This window comes from Gnatocerus cornutus, chromosome 7 (genome assembly GCF_029298725.1).
Source record: "Gnatocerus cornutus isolate USDA-ARS CGAHR chromosome 7, icGnaCorn1.1, whole genome shotgun sequence".
Classification (NCBI taxonomy): Eukaryota; Metazoa; Arthropoda; class Insecta; order Coleoptera; family Tenebrionidae; genus Gnatocerus; species Gnatocerus cornutus.
Genome location: NC_142239.1, coordinates 17,594,038 through 17,616,182, shown reverse-complemented (window position 1 = coordinate 17,616,182; position 22,145 = coordinate 17,594,038). Strand labels below are relative to the sequence as shown.

The following is a 22,145-nucleotide window of genomic DNA, read 5'->3' as shown; positions in this document are numbered from 1 at the left end:
ATGTCGGAAATAATTCGAAGTGGTGAGTTGAGTGTTGTGTTCAGGAATGCGATCGTTTTTTGATGATTAGCCATAAATGGAAAATATGCTGCATTCGTGTTGAGATAATTGGAGAATAGGTTGATGGACGGAATAATGACACTGGCCTTGATTACTTACATATCAACTGTTTTTTATTGGTTGTTGAAAAGTAGCTTAGAACGCTACTTATCTGCTTGTCGTGTTTTGTTACATTTGTAGGAAGTTAGATAACCGAAACAAATAAGGGACAAGTGGTTTGCTGGGTATTCTGTTTGTTTGAGAGTTTTGCACAGTTTTGAGCAGACTTTGATTTGTCCTTACTTTCTCGTGATGACCTAACTGGGTCAACCTGTCGCGTTTTATTATTATGCTTGTCATTCTCAATTGTCGCTGCATCGGATTCATTTTTTTTCTCGCTCCTAGTATTGATCATTTGGACTGGCAGTTAATTACAACTTATTTGCTCTACTTCTAATTTAATAATAATTTCAGTTTTGTATTCATAAAATTAGCGAAAATACAAAATTTAATTTGAAATATTGGAAATATTGTGTTCGTTCTATTTTGTTTGTCCTAAAATAAAAAATTTCCAAATAATTTTTTTTAGTCCTAAAATTTTGGAATTTGGCAGAGTAAATAAGCATGTCAAAAGTAGTAAGCCTTCAAATTTAATTTTTGGATCCTTAAAATTAGCGAAAATACAAAATTCAATCTGGAATATTGACAATTTTTAGTTCGTTCTGAAATAAAAAATTAAAAAAAATCTGTTTCTGGTTCCAAAATTTTGGAGTTTGGTAGAGTTAATAAGCGTGTCAAAAATAGTACTGCGTCCAAAATTCATTTTTGTATTTCTAAAATTGGCGAAAATACGAAATTTGATATGGAATATTGGCAATAAATGAAAAATAAAAATAAAAAATTTCTAAAAAGTCTGGGTCTGCTCCTAAACTATTGGAGTTTAGTAGAGTTAATAAGCGTGTCAAAAGTAGTACTGTGTCCAAATTTCATTCTTGAATTTCTACAATTGGCGAAAATACGAAATTTTATATGGAAAATTGGAAATATTTTGTTGGTCCTAAAATAAAAAATTTACAAAAAATCTGTATCTGGTCTTAAAACTTTGTAATTTGGGAGAGATAATAAGCGTGTCTAAAGTAGTACTGTATCCAAATTTCATTCTTGTATTTATAAAATTACCGAAAATACGAAATTTGATATGGAAAATCGGAAATATTTTGTTTGTCCTAAAATAAATAATTTACAAATAATTTCTTTCTAGTCCTAAAATTTTGGAATTTGGCAGAGTAAATAAGCATGTTAAAAGTAGTAAGCTTCCAAATTTAATTCTTGGACCCTTAAAATTAGCGAAAATACGAAATTTAATCTGGAATATTGGCAATTTTTAGTTCGTCTTAAAATAAAAAAAAAAAACAGAAAATCTGTTTCTGGTCCTAAAATTTTGGAATTTGGGAGAGTTAATAAGCGTGTCAAAAATAGTACTGTGTCCAAAATTCATTCTTGTATTTCTAAAATTGGCGAAAATACGAAATTTGATATGAAGAATTAGAAATATTTTGTTCGTCCTAAAATAAAAAATTTCCAAAAATCTGTTTCTAGTCCTAAAATTTTTAAATTTGGCAGAGTAAATAAGCCTCTCAAAAGTAATAATGCCTTCAAATTTCATTCTTGGATTTTTAAAATTAGCGAACATACGAAATTTAATCTGGAATATTGGCAATTTTTAATTCGTTCTGAATTATTATTTTTTTAACTTGTTTCTGGTTCTAAAATTTTGGAATTTGGCTGAGTTAAAAAACGTGTCAAAATTAGTAATTAATGCCTCCAAATTTCGTTTTTGTATCTCTCAAATCTAATTTGAGGTTGACGACGTTCCAAATTTTCAAGAACTTTTGCTTTTAGACGTCCATGCCTAATTTCTTAATCTCTCAATTTATCAAATTTCTAGCTCTTTTATTTGCTAGGATTTCAAATTTACTTTAACTTGTATTAGGTCTAAATTACTGAAATTTCTGTTAATAAACCATAATTATTTCGCACATTTTATAAACTGCAGATAAAACCAGATAATTTCTCCCTCAAATTTGAAGATTACAATAAAAAAAAATGGATATCTTACGATTGTATTGTATGTAAAATCAAAACTTAATTGCGTTTTCTATATTTTGTCTGAGATAAGCTCAAATTTTATGACCTCAAAAAACAACAGAATTGAAATTATTTTATGATTGATCAAGGGATATAACAGCGGATTTCTTTTATTGCTTAGAATGGCACTTAAACTGATTGAAGTATAAAGTAATTGTTATTATATAAGTGATAAGCTGGTCATGTACACTGATATCGCTCCACTAAATTTAATATTTCAATAAAAAAAAATAATCCCAGTCACAAAAAAAAGTTAAATTCCGCATTTATACTCCTCAACTTTCTATTTCTTATCGTCTCTTTATTTTATTGATTTTTTCATGTTTTATATTTATTTCGCTATTTTTAGTTGTCTTTTTATGAATTTTTGTTTCTTCGTTCATTTCTCTGTTTTTCTCCTCATTTTCATTTTGTTTTATTTTTTATCTATGCTTTAATTTTTTTTCTTTTAGCTCTCTCTTTATTCCCTCAGTTTCCGCCTTTTAATTTTATTGTTTTTTACGAATTGAAAACGACAAAAGATTAGACAAAAACTGACAATTGATAAGAGATAAAAATCTACATTTTGTAGTTTTCCAGGCTCTTTTATCCATCGCTCTTCAACTTCAAATATCAGATTAGAAGGTACTAGTTTAATCCTATTGTGTACTAGACATTTTTGCGGACAACAGTACCCTTGTTTTTATTATTTTTAATCAAAGTTTATTATATCTCTTTGAAAGATAAGAAAATGGGGTCAAGCTAAATAAACACGCTACCACAAGGAACAGTCTTGGACCCTGTGCTATGACGTGGAATTGAATTAAGTACCTTTATTAACTAAATCAATTTTTTTAACCAAATCCGATTATAAAACAGTAAAACAATCAAACTTTTCGTTTCGACTTTGAACGAGGAGTATCATGGACCGTCAGATTATCCATTTGGTCAAATCTGTCTTGGTACTCCTCAACTTTCTTCTTCATCATCTCTTAAAAAAATTGATCAGAAAAGTTCAGAGGAGCTTGAAATTACCGTTGAGTTCCTCCAGCGATGGTCCCTCGCCCCCAAAATCCTTCGGCAAGTCTTCATTCGAAAAAAGTTCTTTCACTATATCAGTACCACGATGAACTTGAATCTACATTTAACTAATTCAAACTCGCAAATCACACCCACGGTACTTACTCTATCTAGAATTTTCGGTTTGAGTACGAATTTTAACAGAGTCATCCAGATTGATACATAGAAGGGACTGTTGAGGAAATGAAGAGCTTTGAGGCGGAGAGAAAAGACGCTCTGCAACCAACAATACAATGGGGGTACTTCTCAATCGGTACTTACTTTATAGACTTCGAAGGCTCGGATCACAAAGTTTGGGGAGATCTTCGTGGCGTCTCTTAGAGTTAGATTGCTTAAGTCGAAGACGATAATATCGTCAATCATGCAGTCTTCGAATAATCGTACCTCGAAAATCGCCAGACAGAGTTTGACTAAATCGACAGGTCTGAAGACGTTCGGTTGCTTGTGTCTTAGGAAGATAACTCGGTGGACACCATCAACAGCCTTTGGATGAGTGGAACAATAACTAGAAATTAACTTAACAACAAGAATTGGAACCAGTTTGAACTCACGCCGTGTCAAAAATGGATTTGATGTTTTCCAATTTTGGATTACCCTCGGCGAAGAAGCTCGGAATTTTCTTTCTAATGCTATAATACGCATCGATCTTCTCCTTTGTCCGCTCAATATCAAACTTGTTGAGTTGAAGGAAGTTCTTTATTTTGGCCTCCTCTAGAGCCACAATTGAAATAAACAATAATTTGAAAAGGGGTACTGACCTGGTACTTCCGGGAGGTTTTGCTTCTTAGCCCATGTCTGAATAGTCTTGATATCTTCGTTCACTTTTTGTTTGTTTTTTCCAAACGATGCGTACACTTTTTGGGTGGCGTTTTCGTCGACCTCAAACATCCTTGCACCTGTTAAATTATATTTACAATGAAAATATTGAGATATGAACTGAGATTATTGATAACTGTGGAGGACTTGTCAGAATGTCTAATTGTTTGGGAGATATGAGTATGTTTGGGTCAGTCGCTATCAGTGGAAGCAAAGTTCACGGTTGGTTAGTTGTAAAAAAGGAACAGGATAAAGTTGATGATTAAACTTTAACGTTTATTAGTGTGTGCTGGAAGTTATTTGTTGTTTAAAAATTGATTTAGATTCTATGTGAAATTTTGAGTAAAATGACAAATCGCATGAGATTTGCCATGAAAATAGTTCTTCTCGGCAGGTAAACGTTGTCAAATCAAGTGGATCAAACCTGATATTTTTAAAACAAGTATTTTACAAGTTGTAGGCAAAAGACAAAAATTGAATTTTTTAACCCTTGTGAATCTTTTTCTTTTTTCTTAAAATAACGAAATTTTTACAATGAAGCCAAGTTCGGATTCATATGGATTAACATCTGAGAAACTTGATGGCACAAACCGCTTGCTTCTATTTGTCTCAATTCCGGAGATATCAAGTTTCCAAAACTCTAAAACTATCAAAATTTCCAAAAATGTTTATTTTGCAATTCTGCAAAAATATCTTGAATCAAAGAATAATCAACAAAATATGTATAAGTAGTTTTAGTTGTCTCATTGTATAATCTATATTAACTACAGTATTTTGATTGTTTATAGACTCCACCAAAGTACCTACAACAAAGCAAAAGGCACAAATTTTTGAAATTTTTCTTTTATTAAGGAGAAAAAAAAATTCAAAATTCTTTAGTAAAATTCATAATCTTCACAATTTTCGTGCTACCGCAACGTAATTCGGTGAATTTACTAATTTTGAGTTGTTTATTAACTTCACCAATTTGCAACATTCTTGAGGAAAAAACACAAATTTTAGAAATTTTTATTTTAGGAGAGAAGAAAATATCCAATATTTTTTTCTAAAATTCGAAATTCCTACAATATTACTGTTATAGCAATAAAATTTGGTAAAGTTACTAACTTTGAATGATGTATAGACTCCATCAAATTGCAACATTCTACACTAAAAGACCCAAACTTTAGAAATTTTCATTTTGAGGAAAAATAAAATTTCCAAAATTCTTTAGTATAGTTCGTAATTTACACAATTTTCGTTCTACAGTAAACAAATTTGAGTAAGTTACTAATGTTGAGTTGTTTATTGACTCTACAAAATTGCAATATTCTAAAGCAAAAGATATAAATTTTGGAAATTTTCGTTTTTAAAAGAGAATAAAATTTTCGAGTTTCTTAACTGGAATTCGTAATTTCCACAATTTTAATGCTATAGCAATGAAATTTAGGGAAGTTACTAACTTTGAGTTGTTGATAGACTCCACCAAATTGCAAGATTCTGGAGCTACAGAGACAAATTTTAGAAATTTTTATTTTGAGGAGAAAATAAAATTTCCGAAATTCTTTAATAAAATTCATAGTTTTACAATTTTCGTGATACAGTAACGAAATTCGGTAAATTTGCTAATTTTAAGTTTATTATTAACTCCACCAAATTGCAATATTTTAGGGCAAAAGGTACAAACTTTTAAAATTTACTTGGATAAAATTCGTAATTCTTACAATTTTCGTTTTATAGCAATGAAATTTGACGAAGTTAGTATTTTTGAGTTGTTTATTGACTTCACCAAATTGCATCAATTTTGAGCAAGCGGCACAAATTTTAGAAATTTTTATTTTTAATTGTTTACTAAAATTCGTAATTCTACCAGTTTTACAGAAATGACATTTGGTGAAGTAACCGTTTATAGACTCCACCAAAATGCAACATTCTAGAGCAAAAGACATACATTTTCATTTTGAGGAGAAAATATAATCTTCAAAATTCTTTAGTAAAATTTATAATTTTTACAATTTTCGTGCTACAGTAACGAAATTCGGTAAATTTACTAATTTTGAGTTGTTTATTAACATCATTAAATTACAACATTCTTGAGCAAGAGGCACAAATATTAGAAATTTTTATTTTTAGGTGAAAATAAAATTTCCAAAATTGTTTACAAAAACTCGTTATTCTATCAGTTTTTGTTCTACAGCAATGAAATTTGGCAAACTTATTAATATCCAATCGTTTATAGACCCCACCAAATAGCAACATTCTAGAGCAAAAGACACAAATTTTAGAAATTTCTATTTTTAGGAGAAAATAAAATTTTCAGCATTCTTTACTGAAATTCGTAATTCCCACAATTTTAGTGTCATAGCAATTAAATTTGGTGAAGTTACTAATTTTGAATTACTTATTGAAATATGTAAAAGCTCTGTTCTAACTGAAGTTGATTAATTTTAGTCCCATAGTATACTCTATAGGGCGCTGGAAAAATGGTGGATGCGCCGGGTTAAATTCCCTAAGCCTTAAAATGGGCTGTGTATGTATTAGATTATTTTTACCATTACTTACTTCTTTTTCTGATTTTTACGGATAAAATCTTGCTAATCTCGTTGTCTTCTTTCTAAAAATATAACTCAAACTTTCTCTAAAATATGACACTTAAAATTTAGATATAAGGACCAAACCAACCTTTGCCTTCAACGACATTACAACGGCAACGTTTAATTTTTATAATAATGTTTTACTATTATCAAAAATCGTGTTTAATCATCTAATAGGATTCAGTCACGTTCCACATAACACACGAAAGGAAACAAGTAGGAAAACTAGTCCAAAAAGTTTTCAAAGTGTTTTTAAAATTCCTGAGACAGTATGGAAAGTATTGATAACCTGTGAAAATGAAGACCTCAGATAACCTTTTAATACCGCCAATACAAAAATAAAAAACCAAGAAAACTGTACAAGTCGCCCCTTTTCACTTCGGCCTCAAGCTTTCATCAACTCTCATCTTATCCAACAAATCGAACCGCTTCTGAAACTCCTCCAACTTCTTTTTGGTCATCTCTACAACAAAATTTTCGTTCAGTACCAAACTTCGACCACCCATTACCATCAAGTTGGTCCAACGATGGCCCAGTACCCCCATAATCCTTAGGAAGGACATCCAAAGGAAAAACGTCTTTAAGAATCTCAGCGTCTGCCGACACCTTCACCCTGTCAAAGATTTTCGCGGGTAAAACAAACTTAATAATTCTCATAAAAAACGAAATGTAGGACGGACTGTTGATGTGGTAAGCCGCGTGGACTCTTATCGAATACACGTCTTTGTACGTGTTGAAGCTTTTGTATATCAAAGGGAAAGTGAGTTTACAGATATCTCTGAAGGTGATGTTGGCCATGTCAACTACAGCAATGTCATCAACCATGAAATCTTCTTGTAACCGCATTTCTAGAAGAGCCAAGCACATATTGGCGACACCTTTAGGATCTAAAGAGTTGGGTTTCTTCGGTTTTACGAAGATCACTCTGTGGATTCCATCAAGAAGTTGCGGATGGTTTGAAATGTGCCTAGAAAAAAAGTCATTTCGTGTAGTCATTCTCGTCAACTTACGTTGCTTCCATGACGTTCTTTAAACGTTCCAACTTTGGATTACTATCATTAAACAGGTCTGTATACCTGCTCCTTATACTGTAATAATTATCAATTTTTTGCTTCGTCTTCTCAAGGTTGAACTTGCAGAGATTTAACATGTTGCGTATTTTACTCTCGTCTGTTAATTAACATTGAAATGGTGACTTTGACAATGATCCACTTACCCATGACCTCCGGGAGATGATGTTGAGCTTCTAGCCATTTTTTGATGGTTTTGACGTCTTCATCGACCGTTTTTTCGGTCTTTTCAAACATTTTATATACTCGTTGCTTTGTTTCATGGTCGACGTAATACATCGCCATTCTGTTTAATGACTGATGGAAAGTCGCACCAGGCGAGAAAAAGATTATCAGGTTGGTAGGAGAGATAAGTTTTGAGTACTTGAAATTGCTCGCTGATCCCAAGTAAAGTTATCAATTTAAGCAAATAAGCCACTTTTTGAATAAAATGTTGACTTTACAAAGATAAAAGTATTGCATTGCATATAAAGTTGGTTTAAATAAATAAATATTAAATTGATTTGATCTGAGAGAAAACTAAATTTAATTTGTTACCAAAATTCGTAATTCTCACAGTTTTTGTACTACAGTAAAGAAATTTGGTGATGTTACTAATTTTGAGTTGTTAATTGAGTCTACCAAATTGCATCATTCTAAGGCAAAGGACACAAATTTTAGAAATTTTTATTTTTAGGAAAAAATAAAATTTCCAAAATTTTATGCTAAAATTCGTAATTTCAACAATTTTTATGCTATGGCAATGAAATTTAGGACAATTACAAATTTTGAGTTGTTTATTGACTCCACAAAATCCCAACATTTTAGAGCAAAAGGTACTAATTTTAGGAATATTAATTTTTAGGTAAACATTTTTTTTTCATATTTCTGTACTAAAATTTCCGCAATTTTTTACTAAAATTCATAATTTTAACATATTTTATGCTATCGCAGTGAAATTTAGGGCAATTACTAATTTTGAGTTGTTTATTGACTCCACAAAATTCCAACATTATAGAGCAAGAGGTACAAATTTTAAGAATATTAATTTTTAGGTGAACTTTTTTTTTTCAAATTTCTGTACTAAAATTTCCACAATTTTCGTGCTATAGCAATAAAATTTCGTAAAGTTACTAATCTTGGGCTGCTTATTGACTCCACCAAATTGCAGCATTCTAGAGCAAAAGGCACAAATTTTAAAAAATTTTATTTTTTGAAGAAAATGAAATTTCCAAAAGTTTTTTCTAAAATTCGTAATTCTCACAATTTTTGTGCTACAGCAATGAAATATAGTAAGGTTACTAATCTTAGGCTGCTTATTGACTCCACCAAATTGCAAGATTTTAAAGCAAAAGGCACAAATTTTAGAAAGTTTTATTAAAAAAAATAAAATTTTCAATACTTTTTACTAAAATTCGTAATTTTCACAATGCTGCAGCAATGAAATTTAATAAAGGTACTAATTTTGAATTGTTTATTAACTCCAGAATATTACAACATTCTAGAGCAAAAGGTACTAATTTAGAAATTTTTATTTTCAAGAGAAAACAAACTTTTCAACATTTTTTACTAAAATTCTAAATTTCCGCAATTTTTTTGCTAAAGCATTAAAATGTAGTAATGTCACTAATTTTGTGTTGTTTAATGACTCCATCAAATTGCAACATTTTAGAGCTAAAGGCCCAAATTTTACAAATTTTGATTTTTAAATAAATGTTTCCAAAATTTTTTACTAAAATTCGTAATTTCCACAATTTTTGTGCTATAGCAATGAAATTTGGTAAAGTTTGTATTTTTGAGTTGAATATTGACTTCACCAAATTGCATCAATTTTGAACACAAAGCACAAATGTTAAAAATTTTAAAAACTCATATCTGAAAGCAATCTGAACAAACTTTAAATTGATAAAATGATTGTCAACAATGTTGCACATGAGAGTTTTTCTTTATCTTATAGACAACAATAAAAAGTGCATTCTCTTATCTTAAAGTCATTTTATTGTTATAAAAAATTACACTTAACAAATCCCATGGAAACAATTTTCACTTCATTGGCCTCAAACTCTCATCAATTCTCATGGTATCCAAAAAATCGAACCGATCTTGAAACTCCTCAAACTTCTTCTTGGTCATTTCTAAAACGACATGTTGAATTTAATACCAATCACCACGATGAGTTACCAGCGAGTTCGTCCAAAGATGGTCCTTTACCACCATAGTCCCTGGGAAGATCTTCCAAAGGAAAAACTTCTTTAAGAATCTCAGCGTCTGAATACACTTTCACCTACATCCTGAATAAAAAAAATCGTTTTCCACCAAAACCACACTCACCCTCTTAAAGATTTTCGCCGGTAAAATGAACTTGGCGATCCGCATGAAAAGAGTGATATAAGAAGGGCTGTTGATGTTATACATTGCGTGAAGTCTCAAAGAATAGATTTCTTTGTAAGTAGTGAAGATTTTGTACAAGAGAGGAAGAGTAAGCCCACACATGTCTCTCAAACTAAAATTAGTCATATCAATAATACCGATGTCATCAACCATAAAATCCTCTTGTAACCGCAGTTCTAAAACCGCCAAACTTAATTTTGTTACACCTTTATGATCCAAAGTGTTCGGTTTCTTAGGCTTGATGAAGAGCGCGCGGTGAAGTCCATCAACAAGTCGCGGATGGTTCGCAATGTACCTTCAAAAAACAACAGTTTTGTGTCGTCACTTCTGCAGTTCTTACGTTATTTCCATGATTTTCTTCAAGTGTTCGGAGTTGGGATTACTGTCTTTGAAGAGTTCAGGATATCTAGTTCTGATGGTGTAATAATTATCAATTTTTTTCTTCGTTTTCTCTAAGTTGAACTTGCAAAGATTTATCATATTTCGTATCCTAGGCTCATCTGTTAATTACCAATGAATTATGGTAACATTATTGATGAAGAGCTCACCCATGACCTCCGGGAGATGGTGCTGAGTTTCCAACCATTTTTTTATAGTTTTTACGTCTTCATTGACAGATTCTTCGGTCTTATCAAACATTTTATACAGTATTTGCTTCGTTTCTTGATTGACGTGGAACATTGCAGTTCTGTTCGATCACTAAGAGCAAATAAAAAAATTATCACTTCAGTAAAAGATAAGTTTCAAGTGCAACCAACTGTTATCAAACAAGCAGCCCAGTTTTGCAACTATGACTTGCAGTGGACATTCAGGACGAGTAAAATACCTGTTTTAAGTCAATTAAAATTTAATACTGGAAAGTTAAACAATCCTGCATGGTTTATTGCATTTTAGCAGATCTTAAGAATTCTTTAATTCTGTGGGTGTTTTGATTACTTTTTATTGTTTAAAATTTGTTTTTTTTTGTCCTTCTTTTTAATGTAGAAAATCCGAATTGAAGTATCTGAAAACTCGAGGAATAAGAAGTCGTATTTCTCTTATTTTTTATTGTAGAGACAAATTATATAAACATTTTAAAAGCGTCACGATACTAACTTTTTATATCATTTTTGTGTAATTCCTCTTATCTTTTAATCATTTAATTTTCCAAATCAAAAATTAGATTAATAAATAAAACCAATTTTCACTTCTTCGGCCTCAAACTTTCATCAACTCTCATCCTGTCCAACAAATCGAAACGATCTTGAAACTTGACAAACCTCTTTCTGGACAACTCTAAAAGAATATTCTCGTTTTTGTCTCCAATTTCACGCCCACATTACCATTAAGTTCGTCCAAAGATGGTCCAGTATCCCCATAATCCTTAGGAAGGTCCTTCAAAGGAAGAACTTCTTTAAGAATCTCCGCATCGGAACACACCTTCACCTTTTTGAAGATTTTCGCAGGTAAAATAAACTGCATAACTCTCATAAAAAGTGAAACGTACGAAGGACTGTTGATGTTATAAACCGCGTGAAGTCGTAGTGAATAAATTTCCTTGTAAGTGTTAAAAATTTTGTAAGTTATAGGAAGGGTAAGTTTGATTATGTCTCTGAAAGTAACGTTAGCCATATCAAAAACCGCGATGTCATCAACCATGAAATCCTCCTGCAGTCGCATTTCTAAGAGTGCGAAGCACAATTTGCCAACACTTTTAGGATCTAAAGTATTCGGTTCTTTCGGTCTTAAGAACGAAACTCTGTGAACTCCATCAACAAGTTGTGGGTGGTTTGAAATGTGCCTTTAAAAAGAATTATTTCGTGTCTTGTTTTTTTGAGTCTTACGTTAATTCCATGGCGTTCTGCAGGTGTGGTAATTTCGGGTTACTCTCTTTAAAGAGATCGGGATATTTACTTCTTATACTGTAATAATTATCGATTTTTTGCTTGGTTTTCTCTAAGTTGAACTTGCAGAGGTTTAGCATGTTCCGTATTTTGCATTCGTCTGTTAGTTGACATTGAACTATAAAATTGTTGCATTATCAATGATGCACTCACCCATGACCTCTGGTAAATGGTGCCGAGTTTCTAACCATTTTGTTATGGTTTCAACGTCTTCATCAACCATTTCTTCAGTTTTATTAAACGTTTTGTACACTCGCTGCTTCGTTTCATTGGCAATGTTATTCATTGCAGATTTATTTGGTAGGTACGTGACTGGTGCAAACACGATTAGCAAACGCAGTATCAGCAAGAGATAAGATTTGCGGACTGAAGTGTTGGCATAAAGTCTAATTTTGTCTGTTTTTTCTGTGGACAAATTTCAGTTTTCTGAGTTTTGAACTAACGAGTGGTTAGTTTTCAGTCAGAGGAAATCCTTTAAGGTTGCATAGTTTTTAACCGTGAAATATTTGACTGAAAAAGCTTATTACATTTTTATACTTGGAAAAATTGAAAAATTTTTAAATTTTGATTTTAAGGCTTCCTATTTTCCTAGTATTACACCTAGAGGTATAAAATTTGAGGTTACTACTCTTGATTTGTTTTTCAATTTTTCCCAAGGACAAAATTCTTGATATAAAACGACATGTTTCAGGAATTTTTCTTCTTGGAAGAATGCAGAAACTCCCAAATTTTGATTGTAATGTCTGCAATTTTTGTAATTTTAATTTAATAAAAGTCAAAAATTATGTATCAAAAATGGCCAATTTAGAAAAAAATATTCTTACAAGGATTTAAAAATTCTCAAAATTTTTGTTCCTAGGCCTGTCATTTTCGTAATTTGACAGCTAGAAGTATGAAATTTGGGGAAGTTGCTACTCTTGACGTGTTTTTCAATTGTTCTAAAGGAAAAATTTATAGATAAAAAGCGACAGGTTTTAGAAATTTTTATTCAAAATTTTGACCGTAAGCTCTGTTATTTCCGTAATTTTAAAGTTACAAGTATGAAATTTTGCGAGGTTGCTGTTTTTGACTTGCTTTTTAATTGGGCCAAAGTAGTAAATTATAGTTCAATAAAGACAAACTAAGAAAAAAAATATGTATTTGCTCGTAATGATCGAACAGAATTGCAATGTTCCACGGCAATCAAGAAACGAAGCAAAGAGTGTTTAAAATGTTTAATAAGACCGAAGAATCGGCGAATTAAGACGTAAAAACAAAAAAAAATGATCATCAGATCATGGGTGGGCTCATCATCGTCAATGTTACCATAATTCGCTGTTAATTAACAGACGAGTGCAGAATACCAAATTTGCTAAATTTTTGCAAGTAAAATAGATAATTATTATACGATCAGAGCTAAATATCGTGATCTCTTCGAAGACAGTAAACCAAACTGCCAACACTTGAAAGGAAGTCAAGAATAGCAACTTCTCAAAATTTCGTACTTGTGACTTTAAAATAAACGAAAATGACGGATTAAGAATAAAAATTTGGAAGTCTCTGCATCTTCCTATGAATAAAAATTTCAAAAATGTTTTTATCTCTAATTTTGTCCATTGAAACTATTGAAAAACAAGTCAATACTAACAACCTCTTCAAATTTCATACCTTTAGGTGTAAAATTACGAAAATGACCTAGAACTAAGATCAAAAACTTTGAAATTTATTAAATCGTCGCAAAAAAGAAATATCAGTTCGGTAAAAAATAAGTTTTAGGTTTTAACCAACTGTTACCAATCTAGTTTTGCAAGTATGACGAGTGGAATACCTGTTTTAAGTTCAATTAAAATTAGTTCTCGTAAAACTTGTTTCAAGGAACCTTGAAATTTGATGCATGTGATCCAAGTTTCTCCCAGTCTTCTGAATTTTAATTTTAGATTTCTAGAAGTCAACTTTAAATTGATAATAAAATTGCAACATTTCTGCACGAGATACTAACTTTTTATATCATTTTTTTATCTTACTGACGACAACAAAAAGTGTAATTCCTCTTATCTTTTAATCATTTAATTTTCACAAATCAAAAATTAGATTAAATAAAACCAATTTTCACTTCTTCGGCCTCAAACTTTCATCAACTCTCATCGTATCCAACAAATCGAACCGATCTTGAAACTTCGCCAAGTTCTTTTTGGTCACCTCTGAAACCGTATTTTAGTTTTGAACTCAATTATCGACCATAACTGACCATGAAGTTCTCTCAAAGATGGCCCATTACCTCCATAATCCTCTGGAAGGTCTTCCAAAGAAAAAATTTCTTTAAGAATCTCAGCGTCTGGATACACCTTCACCTAATTGACTGTATAAAAAGTCCTTCGAAACTAGCACCAAACTCTCACCCTTTTGAAGATTTTCGCTGGTAAAATTAACTTAATAAATGTCATCAATAGTGTGATGTAAGAAGGACTATTAATGATGTAAAGCTTGTGAACTCTCAGTGAACAGATTGCCTGCAAAAAAAACTGCATATTCGAGTTGGTACAACTTTAATAGACACCTTGTAAATATTGAAGATCTTGCACAAAAACGAAAAAGTGATCTTAGAAATGTCTTTCAAAGTGTAGTTTGACATGTCAACAATACCAAAGTCATCAACCATGAAATCTTCTTGTAGCCGCATTTCTAAGATTGCCCAGCCCAACATAGCTACAGCTGTAGGATCTAGAGAGTTCGGTTGTCTCTGCTTCAAGAATGTAACTCTGTGAAGACCATCAACAAGATGCGGATGATTCGAAATGTATCTACAAATAAAAAACGTTTTGTGTCGTCACTTTTCCAGTTCTTACGTTAACTCGATGGCTTTCTTCAAGCGTTCTGATCTTGGATTACTTTCCTCGAAGAGATCAGGATATTTACTTCTTATACTGTAATAATTATCAATTTTTTCGTTTGTTTTCTCCAGGTTGAACTTGCAGAGATTTAGCATGTTTCGGATCTTACACTCGTCTGTTGGTAATTAACAATAAAATATGGTTGGAGTGACGAAACCACTCACCCATGACCTCCGGGAGATGATGCTGAGTTTTCAACCATTTTTTTATGGTTTTTACGTCTTCATTGACAGATCCCTCGGTCTTATCAAACATACGGTACAGTTTTTGCTTCGTTTCTTGATTAACGTGAAACATTGTAATTCTGTTCGATCATTAAGAGCAATAAAAAATTTATCACTTCAGTTAAAGATAAGTTTTATGTGCAACCAACTATTATCAAACAAACAGTCCAGTTTTGCAAGTATGACTTTCAGTGGACATTCAGGACGAGTAAGAATACCTGTTTTAGTTCAATTAAAATTATTTCTGGTAAAACTGGAAATGTCGCATGGGAACCTTGAAATTTTTTGCACTTTAGTCCTCTGAATTTCAGTTCTAGATTTCTGAAAGTCAACACTGAATTGATTATGATATTTTTATATCGTGGAGACGACAATAAAAAATGTAAATTCTCTTATTTTCTGATCATTTTATTTTTTTTTGAAATCAAAAATACGATTAAATAAAACCCATATAATCCATTTTCACTTCTTAGGCCTCAAATTTTCGTCAACACTCATAGTATCCAACAAATCGAACCGATCTTGAAACTTCGCCAAGTTCTTTTTGGTCACCTCTGAAACCGTATTTTAGTTTTGAACTCAATTATCGACCATAACTGACCATGAAGTTCTCTCAAAGATGGCCCATTACCTCCATAATCCTCTGGAAGGTCTTCCAAAGAAAAAATTTCTTTAAGAATCTCAGCGTCGGGATACACCTTCACCTAATTGACTGTATAAAAAGTCTTTTGAAACTAGCACCAGACTCACCCTTTTGAAGATTTTCGCTGGTAAAATCAACTGAAAAAATTTCATCAATATTGTAATGTAAGAAGGACTATTAATGATGTAAAGCCTGTGAACTCTCAGTGAATAGATTGCCTGCAAAAAAACAACATTTTCGAGTTGGTACAACTTTAATAGACACCTTGTAAGTGTTGAATATCTTGTACAAAAATGGAAAAGTGATCTTGAACATGTCTTTCAAAGTGTAGTTAACCATGTCAACAACACCAAAATCATCAACCATGAAATCTTCTTTTAGCCGCATTTCTAAGAGTGCCAAGCCTAACATAGCTACAGCTGGAGGATCTAGAGAGTTCGGTTGTCTGTGCTTCACGAATATAATTCTGTGAAGACCATCAACAAGATGCGAATGGTTCGAAATGTATCTATAATTAAAAAAACATTTTGTGTCGTTGCTTCTCCAGTTCTTACGTCAATTCCATGGCTTTCTTGAAGCGTTCTGATCTTGGATTACTTTCCTCGAAGAGATCAGGATATTTACTTCTTATACTGTAATAATTATCAATTTTTTCCTTTGTTTTCTCAAGGTTGAACTTGCAAAGATTTAGCATGTTTCGAACTTTACACTCGTCTGTTGGGAATTAACAATAAACTATGGTTGGAGTGACGAAACCACTCACCCATGACCTCCGGGAGATGGTGTTGAGTCCCCAGCCACTTTTTGATGGTTTTGACATCATCATCGACCATTTTTTCGGTCTTACCAAACATTTTGTACAGTCGTTGCTTCGTTTCATTGTCGACGTGATACATTGCAATTTTATTCTAATTCTCGGCAGCTACTAAACCATTATCTAAATTTTCTGTACTTGAAACTTATCTCGGACTAAAAGCGATAAGTTTCAAGTACATAAAACTACATTTCTCGCCGTGGTTCTCTAAATTTATTTAATGGAAAAGCAACGGATCGAAGAAATGTCTAAAAAAACGACCTGTGAAGTTTGCACACAAGTTGTCTTGTTAGGATAATATTGGTAATGGGACAAAATAAAAAGACTTTTGTAGAGATGACCAAAAAGAAGTTTGTGGAGTTTCAAAAGCTCTTGGATTTGATGGAGAAGAAGACTGTTGAAATTAATTATCTTTTATTTGTCAGATTAAAAATTTCTTATCGCGAAAAAGTTATGTGCATGCAGTTTTTATTATTGTTTGTAAATTGATTATAAAAAAACCTGTTTCGATGACCCTTAACATGTCGTGCAACAATGTTGACAATCTTATCATTATCAGAATGTTTGTCTAGAAAAAGCCCTTGAAATTATCAACTTCCTGTAAGACTACCATATTTCCCTTTCTCATTTTCTTATAATGATTCGATGAATTGTCTTCAGATTTTCACATTCTTTATTGCGACCGATACAAATGCAATAAATTTCAAGGTTCTTGGCAACATTGTAAGTTTCCAGTTTTTCCAAACGATTCCTGAATTTCCACTGACAAGACTGCTGCAGGTCAGTCTGTTTCTTTGATAACAGTTGGATGCACTTTTCGTTCTTGAAACTTATCTTTTATCTCGTAATGAATTGATAATGTTTTCAGTTGCTCCTGTGAATATCCGCTAGTGATCGAAGAGACTTGCAATGTTCCACGTCGACAATGAAACGAAGCAACGATTGTATAAAATGTTTGATAAAACCGAAGAAATGGTCGATGAGGACGTCAAAACCATAAAAAAATGGTTGGAAACTCAGCCCCATCTCCCGGAGATGATGGGTAAGTGAATCCGCACTCTTTCCAGAGTCTATTAATTAATTAACAATAAAGACGAGCGAAAGGTACGAAACATGCTAAATCTGTGTAAGTTCAACCTGGAGAAAACAAAGGAAAAAATTGATAATTACTACAGTATTAGAAGTAAATATCCTGATCTCTTCGAGGAAAGTAATCCAAGATCAGAACGCTTGAAGAAAGTCATGGAAGCAACGTGAGAACTGAAGAAGTGACGACACGAAATGTCTTTTTTTCTAGGTACATTTCGAACCATCCTCATCTGGTTGATGGCCTTCACAGAGTTATGTTCGTGAAGCCTAAAGAACCGAACTCTTTAGATCCTAAAGGTACGGCTATGTTGGGCTTTGCGACGTTAGAAATGCGGCTACAAGAAGATTTCATGGTTGATGACTTTGCTATTGTTGACATGTCTAATTTCAGTTTAAAAGACATGTGCAAACTTACTCTTCCTCTGTTGTACAAGATTTTCAACACTTACAAGGTGTTTATTGAAGTTGTACCAACCCAAAACCACAGTTTTGTTACAGGCAGTTTATTCCTTGAGGCTTCACGGACTTTACAACATTAATAGTCCTTCTTACATCACGATTTTTATGAAAGTTGCGAGGCTTATTTTACCAGCGAAAATCTTCAAGAGAGTTGGTTTTATGGTAATTTTTGAATCATTTTTTATACTGTTTTAGGTGAAGGTGTTTTCCGACGCTGAGATTCTTAAAGAAATTTTTTCTTTAGACGATCTTCCAAAAGATTATGGGGGTAATGGGCCATCTTTAGACGACCTTAATGGTAAGTTATGGTAAATAATTAAGTTTAAAACCAAAAGAGCGGTTTAGAGGTGACCAAAAGGAACTTTGCGAAGTTTCAAGATCGGTACGATTTGTTGGATACGATGAGAGTTGATGAAAATTTGAGACCGAAGAAGTGAAAATATCTTATATAAATATAGATTTTGTTGAATGTTAAATTGTTATTTGTAGAAATAAAATGATAAAAAGATAAGAGACGTCTGCAAGATAAAAAAATAAGATTGTGTTAGATATTACAAGTTTCTCCGGCAACAATGTTGCAATCTTATTACTAATTTACCTTATACAAGGTGTTTATAAATGTTTCTAGCATCAAGCGTGGCTTCGGAATTCCTGTCGTACACTATTTTGCCGCTTTGTTTTCATTGTGAATATAACTATTTTGAAAATTATTTATACTGTTACTTACTTCAGTGACGTTTTAGTTACGGTTTTGTGTCCAAGTTTTTCATTTTCTGATTGTAAACCACAACTAGAACAGTTTATTTCTCAAAACTTTGTAACTTTTTACTTTGCTTCATGTTTGAGGTTAACAGCAAATGTCAATTGACAAATCGAAACCCACATTTGTAAGAAGCGGCACATTTCTTTGACATTTCATAGTCATCCTTGATGCTAGAAACATTTATAAACACGTTGTACTTATTTATCTTATACAGGTGATCCACCCAACACTTTCGACCCCAATATGTGAGCTAAAAATCAAGGGCAATTTAGGACATCCCAGACATCTGTTTTTGACGTTTCTTATTTCTGGTTATTGTCTTTTATTGTGACTAATTTCAACCTCTAGAAGCCTATTTCGGCTCTATTATGGTTGGTGGTTTCGTTCTTTTGAAAATTATTGCAATTCGTTGGCACCGAAACCGTTGCTTGTTTCGATTGGATGTCCTTCCCAAGGATTATGGCGGTAATGGGCCTTCCTTGGACAAACTTAATGGTAATTTGTGGTAGTAATCGGGTAATTGGGTTCAAAACTAGAATTCGTTTTAGAGGTTACCGAAAGGAACTTGTTGACACGATGAAAATCGATGAAAGTTTGAAACCGGAGAAATGATTTTTTTGCAAACACTGTTTTATTGGGTTAAATAGAGCTACAATTTTTTTCCTACTCTTAATAAAAAACATAAATGACATAATCTAGTCTACACTAATTTTCTTGAAGCTTCCATAAAACCCCAAAATCTCATCATTATCCAACTTCCTCGGTCTCAACTTCTCATCAACTCTCAAAGTATCCAACTGATCAAACCGTTCTTGGTACTCATCGAGATTGTTCTTCATCATCTCTGAAATTCACACTCATTGATGTTCCACCGCTGACTCTTACCGTTTAGATCTTCCAGTGATGGTCCTTCACCACCGTACTCCTTCGGTAGTACTTCTTTCGAAAACAACTCCTTTATCACAGCATCATCTTGATGCAATTGAAGTCTTTCAAAAATCTTTGGTTTCATCACAAGTTTTAACATGTTTAGCAAAATAGACATGTAGGAAGGACAATGAAGAAAAATCATCTTGTTCATACGAAAAGCGTAGACTTTCTGGAACTCAGTTTAACAGATTGTCTACACAGGTGAAGATGGTAGGTACCTTATAAACAGCAAAACCCTTCGCCAAAAGAGTCGGACTGATCCTCGTTAAGTCGTTGAGAGTGAAACCTTTCATATCAACGATAATAACATCGTCCATCATAAAGTCTTCGTATAATCGTACCTCGAAAATTGCTAACCAGAGTTTTGACAACTCTTGGACGTTGAAAACGTCGGAGATTTTAGGTTTTGCAAAAAAAACACGATGCGCGTCGTTTAACAACACGGGAAACGTTGACAAGTACCTAAAAATGAACATCAGAGGCAGAAAAAATAGAACCTGCGAGTTACATAGTCTCGAAGACTCTTTGCATGTTATCCAACTTCGGGTTGCTGTTGTCGAAGAGCTCGGGAACCACACCACGAATCGTGTAATACATATCGATTTTTGACTTCGTTTTTTCAATGCTGAATTTGTTTAAATTGAGGAAGTTCTTGATTTTAACATCCTCTGGATTAAGAGTTAGATTACGAATTTTGGAGGAGGGACTTACCCATGACTTCAGGGAGATGCGGTTGTGTTTTTATCCACCCTTTGATGATGTTAACGTCATCGTTTATTATTTGTTCGGTTCTATTAAAAGTTTGATAGAAAATTCGCTTTGTATTTTCAGTAACTTCATACATGTTGATGGTAACAAATTATTCAAACGTCTACTAGTTTTAATTTGAATACTTGAAGGTAAACTAGCTATCATTATAATTTATTCAGAAAGCGAACTACATCGCAGGTTTTTACAAATGTGACCTTCCAAATCCGTTTTAACCTTTCAATTGTCTGGTGGAAAAAAGGTGGAAAAAAAGCATTGCATTCTAATATACACTAATTAATTCAAAAAACCCAAATCCGGCAAAATTGAGGGTGCAAAAATATAAAATTCATAATAAAATACGTTGACCGGGCCTCGCAGACTCCACCAGATTTAAGACGCGACATTATTTATTTGTTTTTTAACTCACAATGGAAACTTTCAGTCATAGCGTATTTTTTAAATCGCGGATTCTTTATAAATTTATAAAAAAATGACTTTTGAACTTTTGAATTTTTGGTACCTGCCTGCGTCTTTGATTTGCAATGTCTGACGAATAATAATAATAGCTGTGAGAAGGTCTCTGTTACGATTCTAGAAGACGCAGCTGAGGTGGTTTGTGATAACAATTAGTCTCACTTTCGCTCATCATTTCGGCATATTTTTTTCAATCAAAGTTTGCTTTTGTAAAAACCACAGCACTTTTTCGAATTTTTAAGATACATGATTGAATTTTCATAAATTTATTATAAAGTAGAATCAGATTATTTTTTGCTGAACATCGGAGTCTTTTTAATTCAAGAATAATAGCATACAAATTTAAAATAATAAAAAATCAAGTCCAAAAATAAATATTTAGTCATTTTCTTTTGCTTGTAGGAGAATTAAGATCACTTAGGATTTATTCTGATAATTTTTACGTATAATAATAACAAAGTTGTTGAAGATTCAAGTTACAAAGATATTAATATGTTCTGAAGTATTTTTGAAGTAAACGCAGGCAAAATGAGGTACCCAATGTTTATATTGATTTCGGATTAGGAAGTTAAAATAGGCTTCATAAGCTTCACAATGCTTTAAATTTGTTGCCAAAGAAAAGTTTTTTTTAATGCGACGCTATGTTAACTTTTAATGAACTAAAAAAAAAGTTTGCCAAAATAAACACAGAAAAATGCTCTCTTTGTCAATTTAGACCTCAGGACAAAGAATCTGAAGTCTGATCATCCACGACTTGATTAGTACTTAATTTAATATTTAAAATTGTGTCTATTAATAGAACAGGTTCTTGGCGTATGTCTGCTTGGTAATATTCATTTTCACTCAACGCAGGAAATTAAATTTTCGAGGTTTTCAATTAATTTTCTCCGAAAATATTACAGATAGCGAGGAATTGACACCAGAAATGGATTTCAGACTGTCAAATAATACTGCAGGCTGAGTTTCATGTTGATCACAGAATTTTTAAGTTTCTTGGCAACAAAACACCAAAGAGGTTCATGGGTTAGTTAGGAAATCTAGTCGAAATTTAAAATCTTTTTAAAAACAACGCCCATCAATTTGGACCTCGGATTCAAAATGTGTCGAAGGTTTTTCGATTCGACTCTTTGTTAATTTAAAAAAAAATCGTTTTATTAGGTATTAATTTGGA

The 22,145-nt window shown here is 32.4% G+C and overlaps 7 protein-coding genes and 1 pseudogene across 11 annotated transcripts; 1 reads left to right on the top strand and 7 right to left on the bottom strand.

Moving 5' to 3' along the window:
• Positions 1 to 5: 5 nt before the first annotated feature.
• LOC148171895 (alpha-tocopherol transfer protein-like) lies at positions 6 to 19,514 on the top strand. Of its 4 annotated transcripts, none has more exons than XM_088042502.1 (7): positions 6 to 22; positions 17,378 to 17,551; positions 17,603 to 17,762; positions 17,807 to 18,050; positions 18,097 to 18,207; positions 18,253 to 18,355; positions 18,403 to 18,568. In XM_088042502.1, the coding sequence occupies exons 2-7, from the start codon at positions 17,419 to 17,421 to the stop codon at positions 18,492 to 18,494; spliced, it is 843 nt and encodes a 280-aa protein (XP_087898628.1). In that variant the 5' UTR covers positions 6 to 22; positions 17,378 to 17,418; the 3' UTR covers positions 18,495 to 18,568. The 4 variants fall into 4 exon arrangements, 3 of the variants coding, with proteins under 3 accessions (XP_087898628.1, XP_087898627.1, XP_087898626.1); XM_088042501.1 differs by lacking the exon at positions 6 to 22 and adding an exon at positions 17,143 to 17,232; XM_088042500.1 differs by lacking the exon at positions 6 to 22 and adding an exon at positions 17,242 to 17,289.
• Positions 2,985 to 6,655, bottom strand: LOC148171901 (retinol-binding protein pinta-like). The gene is made up of 7 exons (XM_088042507.1): positions 6,604 to 6,655; positions 4,005 to 4,142; positions 3,798 to 3,957; positions 3,508 to 3,751; positions 3,352 to 3,462; positions 3,202 to 3,304; positions 2,985 to 3,157 (listed from the first exon to the last, which is right to left on the bottom strand). The coding sequence occupies exons 2-7, from the start codon at positions 4,132 to 4,134 to the stop codon at positions 3,054 to 3,056; spliced, it is 852 nt and encodes a 283-aa protein (XP_087898633.1). The 5' UTR covers positions 4,135 to 4,142; positions 6,604 to 6,655; the 3' UTR covers positions 2,985 to 3,053.
• Positions 6,934 to 8,047, bottom strand: LOC148171900 (retinol-binding protein pinta-like). Its single transcript, XM_088042499.1, has 4 exons — positions 7,852 to 8,047; positions 7,646 to 7,805; positions 7,145 to 7,602; positions 6,934 to 7,098 (listed from the first exon to the last, which is right to left on the bottom strand). The coding sequence occupies exons 1-4, from the start codon at positions 7,988 to 7,990 to the stop codon at positions 7,010 to 7,012; spliced, it is 846 nt and encodes a 281-aa protein (XP_087898625.1). The 5' UTR covers positions 7,991 to 8,047; the 3' UTR covers positions 6,934 to 7,009.
• On the bottom strand, positions 9,660 to 10,936 carry LOC148171899 (retinol-binding protein pinta-like). The gene is made up of 5 exons (XM_088042508.1): positions 10,624 to 10,936; positions 10,416 to 10,575; positions 10,016 to 10,370; positions 9,866 to 9,968; positions 9,660 to 9,819 (listed from the first exon to the last, which is right to left on the bottom strand). The coding sequence occupies exons 1-5, from the start codon at positions 10,754 to 10,756 to the stop codon at positions 9,728 to 9,730; spliced, it is 843 nt and encodes a 280-aa protein (XP_087898634.1). The 5' UTR covers positions 10,757 to 10,936; the 3' UTR covers positions 9,660 to 9,727.
• LOC148171898 (uncharacterized) lies at positions 11,107 to 12,642 on the bottom strand. Its single transcript, XM_088042375.1, has 7 exons — positions 12,638 to 12,642; positions 12,559 to 12,582; positions 12,455 to 12,468; positions 12,112 to 12,363; positions 11,899 to 12,058; positions 11,398 to 11,855; positions 11,107 to 11,350 (listed from the first exon to the last, which is right to left on the bottom strand). Exons 1-7 carry the CDS (start codon positions 12,640 to 12,642, stop codon positions 11,259 to 11,261), a joined length of 1,005 nt encoding a protein of 334 aa, XP_087898501.1. The 3' UTR covers positions 11,107 to 11,258.
• Positions 13,983 to 15,238, bottom strand: LOC148171897 (retinaldehyde-binding protein 1-like). Its single transcript, XM_088042503.1, has 6 exons — positions 14,993 to 15,238; positions 14,784 to 14,943; positions 14,495 to 14,738; positions 14,337 to 14,447; positions 14,186 to 14,288; positions 13,983 to 14,138 (listed from the first exon to the last, which is right to left on the bottom strand). The coding sequence occupies exons 1-6, from the start codon at positions 15,123 to 15,125 to the stop codon at positions 14,047 to 14,049; spliced, it is 843 nt and encodes a 280-aa protein (XP_087898629.1). The 5' UTR covers positions 15,126 to 15,238; the 3' UTR covers positions 13,983 to 14,046.
• Positions 15,505 to 16,816, bottom strand: LOC148171896 (uncharacterized). The gene is made up of 6 exons (XM_088042504.1): positions 16,459 to 16,816; positions 16,250 to 16,409; positions 15,960 to 16,203; positions 15,803 to 15,913; positions 15,654 to 15,756; positions 15,505 to 15,606 (listed from the first exon to the last, which is right to left on the bottom strand). Exons 1-6 carry the CDS (start codon positions 16,589 to 16,591, stop codon positions 15,515 to 15,517), a joined length of 843 nt encoding a protein of 280 aa, XP_087898630.1. The 5' UTR covers positions 16,592 to 16,816; the 3' UTR covers positions 15,505 to 15,514.
• On the bottom strand, positions 19,439 to 20,652 carry LOC148171894 (retinol-binding protein pinta-like; annotated as a pseudogene). The gene is made up of 4 exons (XR_015770522.1): positions 20,462 to 20,652; positions 20,259 to 20,418; positions 19,969 to 20,212; positions 19,439 to 19,919 (listed from the first exon to the last, which is right to left on the bottom strand). The product of XR_015770522.1 is annotated as a retinol-binding protein pinta-like (transcript).
• Between the last annotated feature and the right edge of the window lie 1,493 nt (positions 20,653 to 22,145).

What these genes read in the sequence shown, in the direction of transcription:
- LOC148171901 (XM_088042507.1), bottom strand. Translation starts at nt 4,134, where the DNA reads ATGTTTGAGGTCGACGAAAACGCCACCCAAAAAGTGTACGCATCGTTT. An exon ending in AAATCCATTTTTGACACGGC is followed by an intron (nt 3,752 to 3,797) that starts GTGAGTTCAAAC and finishes GTTAATTTCTAG; the next exon opens with TTATTGTTCCACTCATCCAA. An exon ending in AACCGAAAATTCTAGATAGA is followed by an intron (nt 3,305 to 3,351) that starts GTAAGTACCGTG and finishes AGTTAAATGTAG; the next exon opens with ATTCAAGTTCATCGTGGTAC.
- LOC148171900 (XM_088042499.1), bottom strand. Translation starts at nt 7,990, where the DNA reads ATGGCGATGTATTACGTCGACCATGAAACAAAGCAACGAGTATATAAA. An exon ending in AAGAACGTCATGGAAGCAAC is followed by an intron (nt 7,603 to 7,645) that starts GTAAGTTGACGA and finishes CTTTTTTTCTAG; the next exon opens with GCACATTTCAAACCATCCGC. An exon ending in ATCGTTGGACCAACTTGATG is followed by an intron (nt 7,099 to 7,144) that starts GTAATGGGTGGT and finishes ATTTTGTTGTAG; the next exon opens with AGATGACCAAAAAGAAGTTG.
- LOC148171899 (XM_088042508.1), bottom strand. Translation starts at nt 10,756, where the DNA reads ATGTTCCACGTCAATCAAGAAACGAAGCAAATACTGTATAAAATGTTT. An exon ending in CCATCTCCCGGAGGTCATGG is followed by an intron (nt 10,576 to 10,623) that starts GTGAGCTCTTCA and finishes GGTAATTAACAG; the next exon opens with ATGAGCCTAGGATACGAAAT. An exon ending in AAGAAAATCATGGAAATAAC is followed by an intron (nt 10,371 to 10,415) that starts GTAAGAACTGCA and finishes TGTTTTTTGAAG; the next exon opens with GTACATTGCGAACCATCCGC.
- LOC148171898 (XM_088042375.1), bottom strand. An exon ending in CAGAACGCCATGGAATTAAC is followed by an intron (nt 11,856 to 11,898) that starts GTAAGACTCAAA and finishes TTCTTTTTAAAG; the next exon opens with GCACATTTCAAACCACCCAC. An exon ending in ATCTTTGGACGAACTTAATG is followed by an intron (nt 11,351 to 11,397) that starts GTAATGTGGGCG and finishes ATATTCTTTTAG; the next exon opens with AGTTGTCCAGAAAGAGGTTT.
- LOC148171897 (XM_088042503.1), bottom strand. Translation starts at nt 15,125, where the DNA reads ATGTTTCACGTTAATCAAGAAACGAAGCAAAAACTGTACCGTATGTTT. An exon ending in CAGCGAAAATCTTCAAAAGG is followed by an intron (nt 14,289 to 14,336) that starts GTGAGAGTTTGG and finishes ACAGTCAATTAG; the next exon opens with GTGAAGGTGTATCCAGACGC. An exon ending in ATCTTTGAGAGAACTTCATG is followed by an intron (nt 14,139 to 14,185) that starts GTCAGTTATGGT and finishes ATACGGTTTCAG; the next exon opens with AGGTGACCAAAAAGAACTTG.
- LOC148171896 (XM_088042504.1), bottom strand. Translation starts at nt 16,591, where the DNA reads ATGTATCACGTCGACAATGAAACGAAGCAACGACTGTACAAAATGTTT. An exon ending in CAGCGAAAATCTTCAAAAGG is followed by an intron (nt 15,757 to 15,802) that starts GTGAGTCTGGTG and finishes ACAGTCAATTAG; the next exon opens with GTGAAGGTGTATCCCGACGC. An exon ending in ATCTTTGAGAGAACTTCATG is followed by an intron (nt 15,607 to 15,653) that starts GTCAGTTATGGT and finishes ATACGGTTTCAG; the next exon opens with AGGTGACCAAAAAGAACTTG.
- LOC148171895 (XM_088042502.1), top strand. Translation starts at nt 17,419, where the DNA reads ATGTTCCACGTCGACAATGAAACGAAGCAACGATTGTATAAAATGTTT. An exon ending in AGATTTTCAACACTTACAAG is followed by an intron (nt 18,051 to 18,096) that starts GTGTTTATTGAA and finishes GTTTTGTTACAG; the next exon opens with GCAGTTTATTCCTTGAGGCT. An exon ending in ATCTTTAGACGACCTTAATG is followed by an intron (nt 18,356 to 18,402) that starts GTAAGTTATGGT and finishes AGAGCGGTTTAG; the next exon opens with AGGTGACCAAAAGGAACTTT.